At 37.5% G+C, this 18,586-nt stretch overlaps 2 protein-coding genes across 3 annotated transcripts in view; both read left to right on the top strand.

Moving 5' to 3' along the window:
* The first annotated feature begins 35 nt into the window (after nt 1–35).
* Nucleotides 36–3,877, top strand: LOC107583668 (serine dehydratase-like). 2 transcript variants are annotated; one of them, XM_016269951.1, is made up of 8 exons: nt 36–294; nt 491–658; nt 1,850–1,892; nt 2,101–2,240; nt 2,359–2,447; nt 2,545–2,772; nt 2,854–2,978; nt 3,065–3,877. In XM_016269951.1, the coding sequence occupies exons 2-8, from the start codon at nt 506–508 to the stop codon at nt 3,253–3,255; spliced, it is 969 nt and encodes a 322-aa protein (XP_016125437.1). In that variant the 5' UTR covers nt 36–294; nt 491–505; the 3' UTR covers nt 3,256–3,877. The 2 variants fall into 2 exon arrangements, with proteins under 2 accessions (XP_016125437.1, XP_016125438.1); XM_016269952.1 differs by lacking the exon at nt 36–294 and adding an exon at nt 299–374.
* A 5,577-nt stretch (nt 3,878–9,454) lies between these two features.
* LOC107583612 (disheveled-associated activator of morphogenesis 1-like) overlaps nt 9,455–18,586 on the top strand; it is a 66,068-nt gene continuing 56,936 nt past the window's right edge. The window contains exon 1 of the mRNA XM_016269898.1: nt 9,455–9,532. The gene's annotated coding sequence lies outside the window, so the exon portion shown is untranslated. The remainder of the gene's footprint in view (nt 9,533–18,586) is intronic.

The following is an 18,586-nucleotide window of genomic DNA, read 5'->3' as shown; positions in this document are numbered from 1 at the left end:
GCTGTTAGCAAGTACTTGTGTAGGTTTACAAAAATGTCCATATGGTATTTAATATAAGTTTTAGCCTGTCTTTTATTTATAAGTGTCTCACTTTCAGGATATCATTGCGCACTTTGTTTCATGAATGAGTAACTTGCCCTAGTTTAACCTACATTACATAATTTTGCAAGCTGTCATGTATTATCTAAGGGTCTTTAGTTCATTAGTGCTTGGTTATTGTCATTAAATGAACTTTGAACGTCCAGGCAATAACCTACTTGTTTAAGAGAGTCATATAACACCGCAACGCAATAGGTGAGTAGATTATGAAACGGCTTTGTCTGTATATTTTATGTTTTAACTGAATGATTGTCTAAGACAAAAGAAAACCTGAGGTAACCTACTTTAAAACGCGGGAAACCTATCCAAAACTTGTAATTGTTTGTGCGCTTAGTGCCTACTGTGACCATATTGTTGTCCACATTTTTCTTAACAACTGTATGTATTTCAGAACATTTTGAGAAAAATGTCAAAGCAAAATGGATTTCATGTCCTCACCCCACTTCTCGAAAGCACGGGCATGTCTAAGCAGATCGGGACCACCGTGTATCTGAAGATGGAGAGCTCACAACCCACCGGTTCCTTCAAAATCCGTGGAATAGGATACATGTGTCAAAATGTGAGGAAAAATACGGCTGCGTTTCTTAAAAAAATATTTTTTACTAAACATAGCTCCTAAAGGTTGTAACGCATTAAGTTGCATTTCAAAAGTACCGTGGATTGTATACAGCGTTGCCATCTACTTTTCAGTGGAAGTTGCTAAAGGCAGAATGATTTGTTGCTAAATGACGTTGTGATGTCATTGCGCGATGACGTCATTGCATAACTATTAGACAAAACAGCATTTTTTACGTGGAATACACAACGATATTACTCAAATCTCAGCGAACAATATTTTTTAAATGTTATTTGTTCATAAAAAATATTATAAACTTAAAATATTTTAATTTGTAAAAGTAACAAGTAGCACATCTTTATGATCTGATTTTTTTACAACATTGAATTATTAAACAGTTACATATTTTATGTATTTTCTTATTAACTAGTAAAACTGCACATTCTGAACAATTATAGTTTTAAGCAGTGTACTAGTTAATTAGTGCGCTACACAAAAGTCTATAAAAATAGGACAGAATGTACTGTTTATATGAAGGGACAATACGTATTTATTTTTCACAGGTGTTTTATATGTTTTAAACTCCACATTGCATTTTGTGTTTTAAGGTTACAGGTTACAACTTAATGGATAACATCCTGGCAGAAAATGACTAGTACCTTTTCAGTTTTTCCACATATTTTTTCTTACAGTGTACCTAACTGAACAACAATTACAAGCTAATAACATGCTGTATCATAAATGTGCATTTATTATTGACCAATTGGAACTAGCAACTTAACGCACATTTGTTTGTACTGTTAGGTATCTTTCTCTAGCTCTCTCCAGGTTGATGTGCTGCTTGGCTGGCTAGCTGTTCAATGGTTTCCTCGTTTTGTGTAATTTAGATGAAAATATGTATTTTTTTATCATTTGCGTCACTTTACAAAAGTTGCCAAAAACTTTTTAAAAATAGCTAAATTTGTTGCTAGGTGCTTTTTGAAAAAGAAGTTGCTGGGGTAGTCTGAAAAGTTGCTAAGTCTAGTTGCTAAGTTGGCAACACTGATTGTATATTGTATTAATTATTAAATCAAGGTTTAACAAAACAAACGTCCAGTACAGTATATTGTGCGTTCGCCCTGCCATCTAGCGCACAGTAAAGGAACGATTGTATATTACAATTCACATTCAAATGTATTTTTATTCCTTTATAAGGTTGCAAGTTCAAACAAGTCAAAAGGTGTCATCTGTTCTTCAGGTGAGTGAAACGGTAAACATTTAATTGTATTTCCATTAAATGTTTCTTAAGTACAGGCTCTTTTGACCATGGGGCCCTTTAGACAAATCTAAAATGCAATTTTCACACTCTCACCAGTTTAACATGGACATATCAAATTATTCATTGTGTTTAACAGCATTCTGGGATTAAAATCACTTTTTTTTTCTCACTGTCTTTGTGTGTATAGGTGGTAATGCTGGTATGGCCACAGCATATGCAGCAAGAAAGCTCAACCTGCCAGCCACCATTGTTTTGCCCTCATCGACTCCTCAACTGGTAGCTCAGAAACTTAAGGACCAGGGCGCTACGGTCAAAGTTGTGGGCAAGGCAAGAGCAAAGTACCGCCAAAGTTATCCTAAATGCCTTTATTCGAGATATGACGCAGTTACGTAATCTTATCTGGGTCTAAATCATATACATGACGGGTCTTTATCTGATATTGTAGGTATGGGATGATGCAAATGCTGAGGCCCTACGTTTGGCTGAAAGTGAAGGTCTTACTGTAATACACCCGTTCAATCATCCTCTAGTCTGGTGAGTTTGTAGATATAGCACCTTAAAGCTGTACGACCTTAAATTTATTTCATGGTTTTGGACTTCACAAGAATGAAAAGCTGTTCAAATCTTTTAGGAAAGGTCATTCCAGTATTGTGCATGAACTCAAGGCCTCATTGCCATCCAAACCTGGAGCTATAGTGGTGTCTGTTGGGGGTGGAGGTCTGTTTTGTGGGATAATAGAAGGTCTGGATGAGGTGGGCTGGGGAGATGCGCCTGTCCTGTGTATGGAGACTCTGGGTGCCGACTGTCTCAATGTTGCTCGGAAAGCCAGAGATCTGGTTACACTGCCTGACATTACAAGGTACGAATTAAGAAATCATCTTGAATCCATGAACAGTTGGCACTAAGTGTTTGAATGTTTCTGCATATTTCCGCTTGCTAGTGAAGCAACATGTTTGGGAGCAAAAACAGCATGCCAGCAAGCGTTTGAGTACAGCAAACGGCCCAATGTCATTTCAGAGGTGGTGACAGATCTACAGGCCCTGGAGGCAGTGGAACTGTTCCTGGGTAAGTTCATCACTGTGATTAAGGCAATCAAACAGCTCAATAACACAAAGCTTGCTTTGCAGTTGATCGCTGTGTACTGTATTTAGATGAGGAGCGTGTGTTGGTGGAGTTGGCCTGTGGAGCGTCATTGGCTGCAGTGTACAGCGGTGTCATCCAGAGGCTACAAGAAGAGGGACGCCTTCCTAAAACGCTCGACTCGCTGGTAATGATCGTGTGTGGGGGTGGCAGTGTGAACCTGGCTCAGCTGCAGCATCTACAGGCAGTCATACGGAAATGACCACATCTGTAGATTCTCACATCTGAGATAAATGGTCAAAGCATCTGCTTCGAGTTGCGCTGACATGTTGTGTTGCATAAATCAAAAGATAATATGGATAATTTACTGTATTTTAATCAGCTGAGAGCAAACTGTCTATCAGAGAAGTCTGTTTTGAGCAAACATCCAGAACTAGACAAAATAGACAAAAAATAAGATTTTCTGTAACACCTTGTTTTAGTGAAATGTTGTAATAAAATCCTTTATCGCCTCAGAATCTTGTCACTTACCACCTGTAACCAGCAAGTGGTGCTAATGTCTGTCGTTTTGATATTTGTGTCCTAGTGTTCACACTACAATAAGTAAACAAAAAAAGTATGACCAATGTTTTTTAGGACAGTAGTAACTTTAAAATTTCATTTTTAACTTGAATCAACTGTATATATCTCTGCATGATAATTACATGGCTACATAATAAAATAGATTAATTTAAAATAATAAGTTTTATTATCTAAGACAGAGACATTAAACTATTACCTGTGTGTAAAAGTTAAAGTGACATGCAGAAAATAAATTTCTCATGTTCGCTTGAAAACTTTCTTGTGCACATGCAAAGTCTTCATATTAATGAAACTTATTTTAGCCACAGAATTAAAATAAATAAATAAGACAATTCTGACTTATCTCATAATAAACTTTTTTCTTGCAATTCTAAGCTTATATCTTACAATCTAAACTCTGAATTGTGAAAAAAGTCTGAATTGTGAGTTGTTGCAAGAATTAAAAAAAAAAAAAGGCGGAAACAAGCTTATCACAATTCTGTCCTTTTCTGGCTTTTCATATGTTCATATCTCATAATTCTGAGAAAAAAAGTGGAATTGCGAGAAATAAACTTTCAATTCTGTGAAAAAATGTCAGAGTAATTGTGTGATACAAACTCAGAATTGTTAAATAAAAGTCTAAACTGTGAGATATAAACTCAGAGTCGCAAGAAAAAAGCAGAATTGTGAGATAAAATGTATTATTATTTTTTACATTTTTATATTGATGCAAACAAGCTTGTCATAATTCTCTGGCAATTTTTCTGGCAATTGTGAGTTGTGTCTCAGTTCTGAGAAAAAGTCGAATTGTGAGAACTCACAATTGAGTCAGAATTGCGAGAAAAAGTCAGAAAGGCACAGTGAGACAAAAAAATCCCACTTCTGACAAAGGCTCTTTGGGAAGTCGTGGCCTAATGGTTAGAGAATCGGACTCGTAACCCAAGGTTGTGGGTTCAGTCTCGTACCGGCAGGGATTGCAGGTGGGGGGAGTGAATGTACAGCGCTCTCTCCCACCTTCAATACCACGACTGAGGTGCCCTTGAGCAAGGCACCGAACCCCCAACTGCTCCCCGGGCGCCGCAGCATAAATGGCTGCCCACTGCTCCGGGTGTGTGTTCACAGTGTGTGTGTGTTCACTGCTGTGTGTGTGCACTTTGGATGGGTAAATGCAGAGCACTAATTCCGAGTATGGGTCACCATACTTGGCCACATGTCACATCACTTCACTTTAAAAGGCACAATTACCTTTTTTCGTGGCAGAAATAAGCTTCTATATCAGATTTTGGAACTGACGGAAAATTGCACATGCAACAGTGGAATGCAAACCGCTGGCTGTTGCTCAGGAGCCACTTTGTTTCCTAAGGCTGCTGTAAATGGACTTCATGATCCATGTTAATAGCGATGAAATTACCAAGTACTTTGTCATGTGATTGGAAAAAGGCAGGTAATTGTGTTAGAACAAAGACTGTGATTGTAGTAGCTGGTGCACTGGGAACGCCGGGCATCATACAAGATACTTTACTGTGGTTAAGATATTGTTCTGTTTCTTACATGAGCAACGTTCTTTTTGCATTGATTGATGCTTGTTTGAAATGGCTGCTATATGAGAATGTTTATCTAGTTATAGGTTATCGAATAGCTTGAATAAGAGAAACTTTTAGGGTACCAGCTCTTTGTGGGTATAAAAGTTTCTGCCAAGATTAAACAGACGTAAACGGCTTTGCGATGAGAGTGCGTTTAAGCTTCTCACAGTTCTCAGTCTTAAGGGTTAAATGCAGATCAAAGCTATGAGATTGATTTTGAGTCCCACAGAGGGCCCATAATCTACTCTACTTCTGGCTCCTTTCATCTGTACTCTTAAGGTTGATTTCGGGTTGAAACAAACACAACAGCAAGAGTAGCTTGTTGCTAAATACACAAGGCAATGATATACTGCAGAGGAAGTTAATGCTTGAAGTTGATGCCTTAGTAATGAAGTTTTGCACTACCTGTGAGGAGTTAAATGAATAAATGCTGTTCCAAACCCATATGATTTTATTTCTTTCGTGGACCCCAAAACAGAAAATCCTGGCTGCTCTTTTCCGTACAATGAAAGTGAAGGATGAGACTGTCACAGCCTAAAAATTTAAAGTAAAATATGATGCATATAAACCTAGGTTTGATGTCAGATGGCATTTGTTCTTTCATGTCTCATTGTTAATGGCAAACTTGGTGTAACCTGTTTTGATCTATCTTATTTCAATGTGAACAGGCAAAGTTTTTTGAGCAAATAACGCTTGCACTCTTTGTCTGTTCTTAACATAATTGCTTTAGAAGGCATAAAATATTGTGCACAAAATATATAGATACTTTTATTGTGCTTTATATCATCTTTGGAGCTCAACAGCCAAAATATATCATGCACGCTTTCTACAAAAATATTAAGCAGCATAGCTGTTTTCAGCACTGATAATAAAGTCGTCTTTCTTAAATGATTTCTGAAGGATCATGTGACACTGAAGACTGGAGTGATGGCTGCTAAAAATTCATCTGTGCCATAACAGGAATAAATTACATTTGAAAACACATTACAACAGAAAACAGTTATTTTAAATTATATTTGACAATATATTTTGACTGTATTTTTGTCAAATAAATGCAACCTTTGTGACCATAAGAGATTTCTTTAAAAAATGCACTGATCCAAAATGTCTCGATTAAATTTTTTGTGATTTACAGGGATTTCGTAATGAATTATGCTCAGATTCAGTAATTACAGTGTTAGTTTAAGGGTCAAACAGGCGTTATATAGATAAGTCATGTAATCCAGATAGAATTTGGATCGAATCCTTCTGTTTTAAGCAGTTTGAAAGAGCAGTTTGTTTTTGAGCTGCTTATAGAGAGCTCAGACTTGTTCTCATCAGTTTCTATGCAAGTAACGATATGCAGACCTGGGCTGCTTAAATATTTACACACCTCTAATGCTCTCGGCCTAGTCCTTAGAAGTGCTGCCCTCTCTATACATTAAACAGACTGTCCTTCCAACCATGACGGCTCTAGTCTGGCGTACTGACTCTGAGCTGAAGTGAAAGGAACAACTTTGGCTTCTGAAAAGACATTTACTGACTGCCAAGACAATGAGGCACATGAAAGCCAAGTTACGTGTCCTTAGTGAGTTTTTAGGACTAAAGATCTGTTGCCAAAATAGCTGAAGGAGAGATTATGTACAGTTGTAGCAGGGAGCGGAGACAGAAACAGTATGACACTTTTGTTGAAATAAAAATAGAAATAAAAGATGTGGAAAGTTTGCCTAGAGAAGTGAGAACAGAGGATTGTTGTGTTCTTACTCTGGTTGTCATAGTCAAAACATCATGATGACAGTCTCATTGTCTCCTGTCATCCGTTTGTATTACCTCAAGCACAGCATCATAATTAATGAACCGATCTTTTTAAGATCTTGCCAGACTGCCGGTCTATTGACATTGGTTAAGGCATCCACTTCGGACATTGCAGTGCTCATGATAACTTTCGTTAACTCTACAATAATTAAATTAATTTAAATGGATTTATGAAACTTACAAGTTAATACTCAATATTATTACAGTATTTATCCCTGATATAACAACAACAACAACAACAATAATACAACGTGTATACCAGTCACAAGGACATATAGTAATAATAATGATAATAAATAACAATAACAATAAGACAACACTATAATTAAAAAAATAATAATCAAGTATTGACTCTCATGTTCAGAGAGGAACTCTGGGGAGTCCTAATTTTTTTTACTAACATTGATTCCTGGAAACAAATTAGAGCAGGCAGTATTTCTGCTATTGTACTGTAGTTTTGGGGAATTAAAATTTGATCGTGGGTTAGTGTGGCCCCATGGCCCAATCTCCATCACCAGCTGTTTCCATGTCTGTAATTCCACCAAACAGCCCACCATGTACAATCATTCCCATAATCCTCTGTAAGTCTGTCTGTGGCCTGCTTTTGCCTAAATAAATCCTATGGATCTCTTCCCTCAATTGCTTTTAAGTGCAATGAGTACTACATTGAGCCTCACGTGATGTATACAAAGAATTTTGGGTCTTGAAGTCTGTTAATGGAACATCAGTGCTCAATTGTTATTTCATGCATAAAAAAATGAATATTCTTCATTTGTATTGTTTTATGTGTTATGACGTTTACATCTTGACTCATTGCACACCACGCTTCTGATCATTGCATCAGAATTGACATCTTAATGTATAAATAGTTTTCTTGGTTTGTTTGGTATGCTTTTTCAAGAATGCATATATTTTAATTCAAAACTGTAATAAAGAAAGAAAGAAAGAAAGAAAAAGAAATTGGAGTGATGCATTCCAGCCCTATATAATAATGCAAATTGGTCTAAAATGTAAGATTTGCTTGATAATTAGTGTTCATTATGTTAATGGTCGCATTATGTTAAATAGTGTTTATCTACTCAAATCAACCACTGAGAGGACTTCCAGGTGTTCATATTAGAACAGAAATGATTGTAGTAATTCAATGTTACAGAATGGAAAAGAATTTAAGATTTGAGTAAGTTACTCATTGATCTTTTAAAGGGGTCATATGATGCGATTTCAATTTTTCCTTTCTCTTTGGAGTGTTACAAGCTCTTGGTGCATAAAGAAGATCTGTAAAGTTGCAAAGACTAAAGCCTCAAATCCAAAGAGATATTCTTTATAAAATTTAAGAGTCAACCACACCTACCTAAAACGGCTCGTTCTAACACGCCCCCACATATCTACGTCACTGTGTGGGAAGATTTGCATAACGCCGGCCAAATGTTCACACAAAGAAAGAAGGCGTAACTTTTATTCTCGCTGTAGTATTGTAGCTGCCACCATGTCGTGAAGGCACTGTGTGTTTCGTTGTGAAAGTGAAACTACTTTGTTTGGCCTTCCAAAAGAGGACGATATCCGCTTAGTCATGCCTAGAGCTGACCGCGGCCTGCCCCGTCCTCAAGCCCGCCCGCCTCTGCTCACTCTAACCCGCCATGTGAAACTACTTTGTTTGGCCTTCCAAAAGAGGACATGACTAGAAATCACTGGTTAATTTGTATTTACAACACTGTTCCAGAACAATATTCATTTGTGCACATTTTATGGAGGACTGTTTCCTGATCCTGGAAGAGTAGACTACAATGTCGGCTGTTCTGACTCAAAGACTGTAAATACGTTTTCATTTAAAGGATTTGCCACTGACGATTCAAACGCGAGTTTTGAGCAGTGTAGAGTAGCACTTGTTTGTCATTTCTCCGATCACAAATGCAGACATGGTTTTATGTTTACGCGGCGCGATGCAACGCAACACGTAAAAACACAGTATAAGTCATTATAATCCGTAATTATGTCCCCACTGGATGCAACAAATGCCTCGTTTGTAATGAGTTTTCATGTTTTTGAATCGTTGCTCTGGCTGGACAAGGGGTAAGGTAAAGGGCGTAACATTTCCGTCACATGCATGAGGTGCGCACTGGATAGCTGGCCAATCAGAGCACACCTCGCTTTTCAGACCGATGAGCTTTGTAAAAATCGACTCGTTTCAGAAAGGCGGGGCATAGAGGAGAAACAATAATGTACAGTATGTGGAAAATAAACACGTTTCATTACACCAAACACACCAAATAATTTTAGCAACATCATATGACCCCTTTAATCTTTTATTTTACAATTAAAATAATAATAATTTACAGCCTGTCTATTTTTATCTATATACGGGAATTGCATGTCAATAAATATTTTTTTTCATTGTGGTTTAAATGTCCAAACAGCTCTCATCCTCGTTTTCTAACTACATTTCCCATACAAACATACGCCCCAACGTTTGCGCATGCGTCAAGCCCCCAAGCCTAAAAGGGATGACGTCACCTGCCTGTCGGATCGCGCTGTATTGTTGCACAGGGGACTGAGAGCGCACGAGCCCAGAGCGTTCGCGGGGAGGATGGGACTGTTTACAAGGTAACTTCTCAATCTCAGACCTCAAACTGACAGCTACATGACACGTCCAGAAAAACAAATAGTATAAATACAGCCGACTTTGGACTTCTTTTGAAGTGATTTGGCTTTAAAGGGTGGGACATAGAGATGCATGCAAAATCGGCGGTTCAGTGGGCGAATGACTCTCGTCTAATTTATAAAACAAATGAAATACGTTTGTTTGTATTGAAACCCTGTCTATTTGATTTGTTCACTTCAGAAACTGCACTTCATAGTGTTTTTCTTTAGTCTACTGCCAACTCATGACAGTTTGATACAATGTTGCCATTTCAAACTCGTTTACATGCTAGATTTACTTCAGGTTAATTCAGACAGTAGTTGTCACTGTTTTACCAGATGTTTTGCTACAGTTCATGAAGGACAAAGGGAAGTTAATAAGTAACCTTTCATTTGATGCGAGTTGTGTTTTGATAATGAAATGTTTTACGAAGTGAAACTTAACATATCAGGAGCAAGATGGTGTTTATTCACAACAGAAGTATACACTAAGTTTAGTGCAATGGAGCACAATGATTGTTAGTAACTTGTGGTCTTGATGGAGTATGCATTGGTTTTTGGCGCATTTGTTGTAGTTTTTTTTAGCTTGGGTTGATACAGTGGTTGTTGAGGACAAAACTGAGGCCATGGTATTCTTTGGAATATGATCTGATCCATGAAGACCCTATGTATTTTATGGCATTTGGACTTATAGATTTGAGGTCATGTAGTAATATGTTTGTGTTCTCCTAAAAAACAAATAGTCAAAAGTTCACATTTAGTAGATGCATGCATCTAAACTTTGTCTTTCTTTTTCGGAAAAAGGAGCAAAAATATTACTACTATCCAAGTTTTTGTCTAAAAAAAGGAATTGTTTTCCCAAAAATGAAAATTTGCTGAAGAATTATTCAACAACGGTCCATTCAAGATGTAGATGAATTTGTTTCTTCATCAGAACAAATTTGGAGAAATTATGCATTACATCATTCGCTCTGCAGTGAATGGGTGCCGTCAGAATGAGCGTTCAAACAGCTGATAAAAACATCACCATAATCCACACAATTTCAGTCCATCAATTATTGTCTTGGGAAGCGAAAAGCTGTGTGTTTGTAAGAAACAAATCCATCAAGGCATTTTTAACTTTAAACAGTTGCTTCTGGCTAAAATATTCTCATATTGATGGCACCCATTCACTGCAGAGGATCCACTGGTGAGCAAGTGATGTAATGCTAAATCTGTTCCAATGAAGAAACAAATTTATCTACATCTTGGATGACCTGAGGGTGAGTGAACTTTCAGCAAAATTTAATTTCTGGGTTAACTATTCCTTTAAATCTCCTCCCTGATTCTAACTTCTTTCCTTCAAAAGGAAATATGTCAATTTGGCAAGAAAGACTGCTTGTCAAGCAATTTCATGGGGTCTTTTACATGCCATAGCTTTACCACAAAGATCAATGACTGATACTGAAGCTGTGTGGGGTGTGTTTCCCGATAGTTTGGATGATTAAAATAATCCTCCTGGGATTTGTGTGATAATATTTTGTCCTTTATCATTAATTTCACTCAAAGTAGAACAATTATACCTTTGGTAACGTCTGCACGCAATCCACCTCGACATGTTAAATTATTGCAATAACAAGCAGTTATAATATTCTTCTATGATCAAGCTCACAAGCACAGACTTGCAGCGACAGTGTAAGTATTAAAGCAAAGAAGTGTCTCTGATCTGACCGAAATTGCTGCTCGCTCATGGATGTAATGTAGGTTCGTTCGCATCGAAAATCATTGCCACATTCCTTTATATCCGCGACTGCTCATCCGGGGCCGTTTGACCTTATTAATTTGTTGCACCGTGCAGTGTTTAGCGTCTCTCGTTTAGTCACACCTCTAGTGCTTAACATGCTGGGCGATAAGCCAAATCCCTCCAGCATGGCCCAGAATTGCATGCCTGCAGTCCCAGCCCTTGGTCTTTTTTCTTTGTTTTTTGGGAGAGGGTTGATGGTTTATGTGAAGGGTGTGTGTGTGTGTGTGTGTGTCGTGCACAGCAACGAGAGTTTGTTTTGCCTAATTGGGGAGGCTGGTAGAGATGCTGACATTAGATGTGTGGGAGATGTCTTTAATTACCGAGGTGGGGTCACATTGACACATTTGCAGTATCTCAGTGCTAGAGAATGCCAAAGTAGCGTCAAGACTTGATACCGGGACTTCTTTTTCAGAGTGCAACCGATACCAGACGCAAGACTCCACCCTCCCATGGGCTCTGCCTCTGAGCTAATCTGGTTAAGTGTTTTTTTTTAGGTTTTAAGTGGTGTTTATGTGTAGTTTCTGTGTCTCCCGAGCGCATAATGTATGATGAAATATGTTGTAAATAGAAAGATGCATAATATACGTTTGCTTTTGTGGGGTTTGGAGCTGTTTTAGTTTTGCTGTGCGTACAGAATTGAAAGTAAGAGAAGGACGAGTCGGTTTGGATATTCTGGTCTGATTATCACATGCTCATGTTGCTTTGATAAGATAGAGAAACCGTAATCTTGTTTCAAGTTAGAAGACAACACCCAAAACCCTCAAGCCCATGACAACCCCTCTGTTGTATCCATGGCAACAGAGATGTCTTTAAAGCTCTGTGAAGTCTCTAGTTTGTCTAAAGTGCTATGCTGTTCACCTTTTATTGTTTTTTTTTCAGTTTGATATTCTCTGTTTGCCACATTTACACTAGGCAACTTTAAAAGATAGATAGATCTGTTTTTTTAAAACAAATGTTTGCATTGTGATATTTTCAATTAAGCACAATTTCCCCCAAAATGTAATTACATTAATGCAAAAAACTCTTTCTCATTACTATAATAGAATAAAAATTTGAAGTAATATAATATAATTTAATATAATAATATCCATGACCTGTAAATCCATGATGGCTTTTAATAACATAATTCAAATTACAATTTATACAATACAATAGAGCTACAATATTCTAATTTTGTTTATTACTTTCTGGGTAAAATAATATAATAGTGGAGGGGGGAAATATTATACTATAGTATGATATAATACTTTATTATAAAAACAATATACTATAAAATATTATATTAGAATATTATCATTGCATTATACTGTATAAATCACCAATGATATATTAAATGAAATCTAATATAATCATTGGTGAGTCTCTCCTGAATTTTAGAATTTTTATCATAGATTATATTGAAAGATTCTATATGATTTTAATATTGTTGTTGTTACTTGTATGTTTTTGTATAGGCCTAGTGATTGTTTCGTAAGCAAATGTTATATTATTGTTAATGATGCATTGAAATGATACTGTTAATGTTGCCATGAATATAGCCATTGTTGCTGATATAGCGTTAAAACATAAATAAATAAACATTGGTGATATATACTGCATAATGCAATGATAATATTCTAATTAATTTAAATACATTTTTATTTATTTCATATTAGAATTTAATATTATCCATGATGCTTTTATAATATTCTATATTAGAATTTATACATTACTATTACAATGTTTGTATTTATTTATTTATAAGAAAATGGGCTTAATAGTCATAAAATAATAAAATAAATGCTAATACAATATTTTTTTTCTTTTGATTTAGTGGATAAATATGACCCGTATTTTCATTTCACTCATTTCAGTTTCATTATGAGCAAACTTTATATATTGTCATTGTAAAGACACCCTCTGTTTGTTTTCCTTTCAATCTGTTTTATCAGTGTTGTCTTGATTGTCGTTTAGCGCTGGTGCCAGCCTCTTCTTCGTCAGGTGGTGTTTGACTTGTACTGCACTGCACAAGCCGAGAGTAGTAGTCGACTGTGTGTGTGTGTGTGTGTGTGTGTGGATGTGCCTCAGGGTTTGTGTGACTCGGATAAAGGAGGTGTTCTGGGAGGCCTATCCCAGCTCTGCCCAGTGTAGTGGAACAAAAGCCCAGTGTAGCTGTTTAAATTTGCCATTCTCTCCTGGATAAAACTCAGACAATGCTCTGATCTCATGTTATTCATGTTACAGTCTTGCTTGGCACCCCAGTGCTCCACAACAAGCATTGGTAGAGTGCTCAGTCTCAGGATGGGCAGGGGACACACATACCATTGAACCAATCCGTCCTTTTTACAGGTTCCGGTAGTATCAAGCATTGCCACGGCCCATGGCATCCTGTTGCAATCTACAACTGACGCAAGAGCTAACATTCCTTAATGGTGATCAACTAAATGTCTGCCTTTGACAGTGCAGTTTGACTGGTATTCATGAAGGTTCCTTGCTGTATAAGTATTCCCAGATACAGTATAGACTTTGAGCTTGACGGAGGATAGAATGGTGCCAGTTTAGATAAACAAAATCCAAAGCCATTTCCATATTAGGCAAAAATGGCAAGGGCCAATCTAATATTTACACATGACAGGTGTAGAACATATAAGTTTTCAGGGCATGTAGTATTCATAGTCATATTTTATACAATTCAACCATGAAACCATTCATTTTGCTTTTGTAAAAAATAAGTAGTCATTTAATACCGAGTTATTATCCTAAGCCAGGGGTTTTCAAACTTTCTGACTTTCTTTTTTTGATTGTTAGAGCAGCTGAGAGATTTTATTTTATGTTCTGTGGGAGCAGCTAAAAGTAAGTGAGGTTTTAAAAATATTTAAACATATTATTCCCATTCCCTTTCACCTTTTTGATCCATTGTTAGGACAGCCAATACATTTTAATTAAATTAAATTAAATTTTTTATTTTATTTTATTTTATTCTCTTTCTTTTTTCCATTTCTTTTCACTTTTTTGATCCATTGTTAGGGCAGCTGAGAAATTAAATTAAATTATTTATTTGATTATTTCTGCACTATTTTTCTCCAGGTAGAAAACCCCTGTCCTTTAGCCTCAGTGACACGTGGGGAAGCGTGACGTAGTTACGAAGTGGGTTTTAAGTAATGGATTCACCAGATGGAGAAGGTGGCGGCCAACAGCCATTGTCCTTTGATTCCACATCAGAGACTCAAGTAGTTTACTGAAACAGCAGAAACGGTGTAGCCTTGAACTCCACTTGCACCAGGAAGACAGGCCGACAATAAATATGCTTGGGGATTAAAACAAAGATGTTTTGGATGTCATTGTATTCAAGAACTTGAGGGCGCTAGATAGCTTTGCAGAAGGGAATGCCTGCGACCTGCCAGCATTAACTAAACATTTCAGTGGTCCATGAAATGTGTGCAAATGTGGGTTTAGCTTAAGTGGAAATGCAAGTCCTCAACAAGACCACTGAGGCTGAAATGCAATCAAGTCTGAAGGTCTCTAATTGGCTCTGGGTTGGTGCCGGCACATGCGGTAGGGTGTTTCCAAACAGTAGCCAGTGGCAGTGTGATTCTCGGGGGGTATTTTATTGCCTTTTTTGTTACCAGGGTGAACCAGTATGCTGCTTCGGGTTTGGCAATGACTAGAAGCCCTTCGGGGCGCACATTAGCGCAATAATGGTGGGGAAAACTGACTACATTTGTCCTGCGGCGTGGAAGAAAGGCCACAGAGCTCCCAGCTTCATCCCCTCAACTACGGACAAAAGCAAGACTGTTTGTGCCGCAATTCTTGCCAGAACTGTTTTTGAAAAAACAAACTTATTTATTCACTTTCTGCCGTATTTAATGAGGCCAATAATAGTTGCAGTAGGGTTAGGGAATGCTGGGTCATGTCTCTAATTTAATTATTTCCATGTTAGCTACCACTAGCTGTCAGACTTGATGGTTAAATGGCGCTTGTCAACACTGGCTGACATATACAGCTATATGTTTAAATAAATCACAGGTTGTTTCTAAAGGGCGATGTTCTGTGTTGTCACACCTTGAATTCATCTGCCTGTGTGTGTGACACACCTAAAGTAAAAAAAAATATATTTTCCTTCATGGACCAAAACATTGACTACATTGTCCATAAAACATTAGACCTGTGACTTGTAGGAAAAAAGGTGGGATTTATTTGAATATAAAGCTCTGACTGTTTTGGATTAGATTTGGATAGCATCATATAAAGAGGACAGGACACTTTCACCGGTTTGGACTGGCTGCTGTGTTTTCAAGATCTTTCTGGCACGTTTTTCTATTAGAATTTGACTTCGTCTGTTTAGACAGTGACTTTGTGCATGTTGCTATTTTGAGGAAACAGGATATGCCTTCTTTAATGGCCACAAAAGAGTTTTTTTGCTGTGTAATGAGTGGGTGTGTTGATATGACTCTTGTGTAAATGAGATGAGTGATTTCTTCTGGCCTTTTGTAACCTTTATACTTTTCCAATTCTGATTTATTCAAGCTTTTATCCATTCCATCATAAGAGGTTTTCGGCCAAAAGGGAACAGTGATATTTCTTCACTTTGTTACAGTATTTTGAAAGGAGCAGGGAGGTTGTTCTGGGATAATCTGGGGCAAGGTCAGTGGTGGGTGGTGGAATAATCATCTAATGTGTGGTCATGCTATAAACACTTTCCCATAGGCCCATGGGTCGTGATGCACATCCTGTCATCAGGCACACACCCATTTCCCACATCATCTCTATACCTGACAGTCTAAGGGTGTGAGAATTCCTTCAGAGAGGAGACGGCTGTATGTTTTCTCCTTCAAAAAAGTTTACTCAAGACACACCTTACGCTTGAGGAATCAGATCAAGTTTGTGTGTTTGAATCTGATCAAATGCTTTGAATTTTGCACTGCATTGATGGAAGAAAGAAAGTGAAGACATTGAAATAGTTTCCCCTTGTCAAGGTGCGGGAGTTCAGGCATGTTGAGGGGTAATGAAAGGCTGGTGCTGTGATGTGTAAGTGCAAAAGGTCAGCAAATTATTTTGTTATTTTAATTTATTTTTTATTTTGCAATGAATAATAGCATTTAATGCTGATATGACAGTAAAATAAATATAGTTAAATTACAGTGCTTGCATGGTAAGCATGTAAACTTTTGTAATTGTAAAAATGTTTCATCATTATCAGCTTTTTTGTTGTACATTTAAATGCACAAAATTTGTGTTTAAAAAACTTTTAAAGGGGTCATATGATGTTGCTAAAAAGAACATTATTTTGTGTATTTGGTGTAATGAAATGTTTATGCGGTTTAAGGTTCAAAAACACATTATTTTTCCCATACTGTGCATTATTGTTTCTCCTCTATGCCCCGCCTTTCTGAAACGCGTCTATTTACAAAGCTCATCTGTCTGAAAAGCGAGGTGTGCTCTGATTGGCCAGCTATCCAGTGCGTTGTGATTGGCTGAATTCCTCAAGCGTGTGAAGGAAATGTTACGCCCCTTACCATATTGTGATGCCCTGTCCGGCCGGAGCGACGAGACAAAAACATTAAAACCCATTATAAACGAGGCATTTGTTGCATCCAGTGGGGACGGATTATAATGGCATATACTGTCTTTTTACGTGTTGCATCGCGCCGCATAAATATAAAACCATGTCTGCATTTGTGATCGGATAAATGACAAACAACAAGTGCTACTCTACACTGCTCAAACTCCGTTTGAATCGTCAGAGGCAAATTCTTTAAATATAAAAAAACGTACTTACAGTCTTTGAGTCAGAAAAGCCAGCATTGTAGTCTACTCTACCAGGATCAGGAAACAGTCCTCCATAAAATGCGCTGCACACATCTGAATATTTGGGTTGTACTGTTCTGGAACAGTGTTGTAAATACAACTTAACCACTGATTTCTAGTCGTGTACTCTTTTGCAAGGCCAAACAAAGTAGTTTCGCTTTCACAACGAAACACAGCATCACACACGGCGGGCTAGAGTGAGCGACGGCCGGTAGGTTAGAGTGAGCGGAGGCCGACTTGAGCGAGCGGAGGCGGGCGGGCTTGCGGCAACCACATGTGATGACCCCGGGCTGGACTCCGCTTCGTCCATGGTGAAAGCCGATTCGGCGATCCACTGCGCGAAGTTGATGTATTTCCTCAGCAACCAGCACCGATCAGCTCTAGGCATGACGAAGCGGATATCGTCCTCTTTTGAAAGGCCAAACAAAGTAGTTTCGCTTTCACAACGAAACACAGTGCCTTCAGGACATGGCGGCAGTGGCAGCAACAATACTACAGCGAGAATAAAAGTTACACCTTCTTTCTTTGCGTGAACATTTGGGCGGTGTTATGCAAATCTTCCCACATCGTGACGTAGATATGTGGGGGAGTGTTAGAACGAGCCGTTTTAGGTAGGTGTGGTTGACTCTTAACTTTTATAAAGAATATCTCTTTGGATTTGAGACTTTAGTCTTTGCAACTTTACAGATCTTCTTTATGCACCAAGAGCTTGTAACACTCCAAAGAGAAAGGAAAAATTGATATCGCATCATATGACCCCTTTAAAACTTTATTTTTCTTTTTTTATACATTTTTAAAAAATGTATTGAATTATTAATTTGCACCACCTAATTTATTATTTACATTTTAAATTCCCATTATTAGAATATTTTAATCAAAATGTAACACTACAATGATATCATAGTAATATTCCATTCTGAATTGCAATTGATCTTTCTTATATCTTTTTGCGTACAGAATGTCATCTACACTGCATAGGCATAAAAAGAAAAAATAGAAATAGTAAAAGAGATGTGTCTCTGTGGCATTAATGAGCATTTTTGTTGCTGTTGTTTTCTTCAGGAAATGCAGTTGTAGTCAGTAAATAGAGATGTTCCAATATAGAACTAAGATATTACAAATTATTCTATTAACAAAACGTTAATGTTAACAAAATTGGCATAGACTCTGAACTCAGATGGTAGCGGTTGTTGTGTTGATGCAGTGAAGTGAATGTATTTGTCTGCTCCACTAATGCAAAGAGCAAAGTTCATGATCAATAATTGCTGTCGACAGACACACATCACCATTAGCAGTGCCCACACTTCCTGACAATGACCCTAACCTGACCTCGGTGACCTGTGCTCAGCACAGAAGAGGAAAGAGCCAGATGCACTCTGGTTCGTGTCCTCTAAACAGAGGAAATTTGATCTTCTCTTGGAAACCAAGGCTTTCATTATTGCTTCCAA

The sequence above is a fragment of the Sinocyclocheilus grahami genome, unplaced genomic scaffold (assembly GCF_001515645.1).
Source record: "Sinocyclocheilus grahami isolate Dianchi unplaced genomic scaffold, SAMN03320097.WGS_v1.1 scaffold54.1, whole genome shotgun sequence".
In the NCBI taxonomy this organism is placed as follows: domain Eukaryota; kingdom Metazoa; phylum Chordata; class Actinopteri; order Cypriniformes; family Cyprinidae; genus Sinocyclocheilus; species Sinocyclocheilus grahami.
Note: the sequence above shows the minus strand (reverse complement) of the source record. Positions and strands in the feature narration are given on the sequence as shown.

Excerpts from the sequence above, each read along its gene's own strand:
- LOC107583668 (XM_016269951.1), top strand. The coding sequence starts at position 506 with ATGTCAAAGCAAAATGGATTTCATGTCCTCACCCCACTTCTCGAAAGC. Across the intron at positions 1,893-2,100 it reads AGGTGTCATCTGTTCTTCAG|GTGGTAATGCTGGTATGGCC; the intron begins GTGAGTGAAACG and ends TTGTGTGTATAG. Across the intron at positions 2,241-2,358 it reads CGGTCAAAGTTGTGGGCAAG|GTATGGGATGATGCAAATGC; the intron begins GCAAGAGCAAAG and ends CTGATATTGTAG.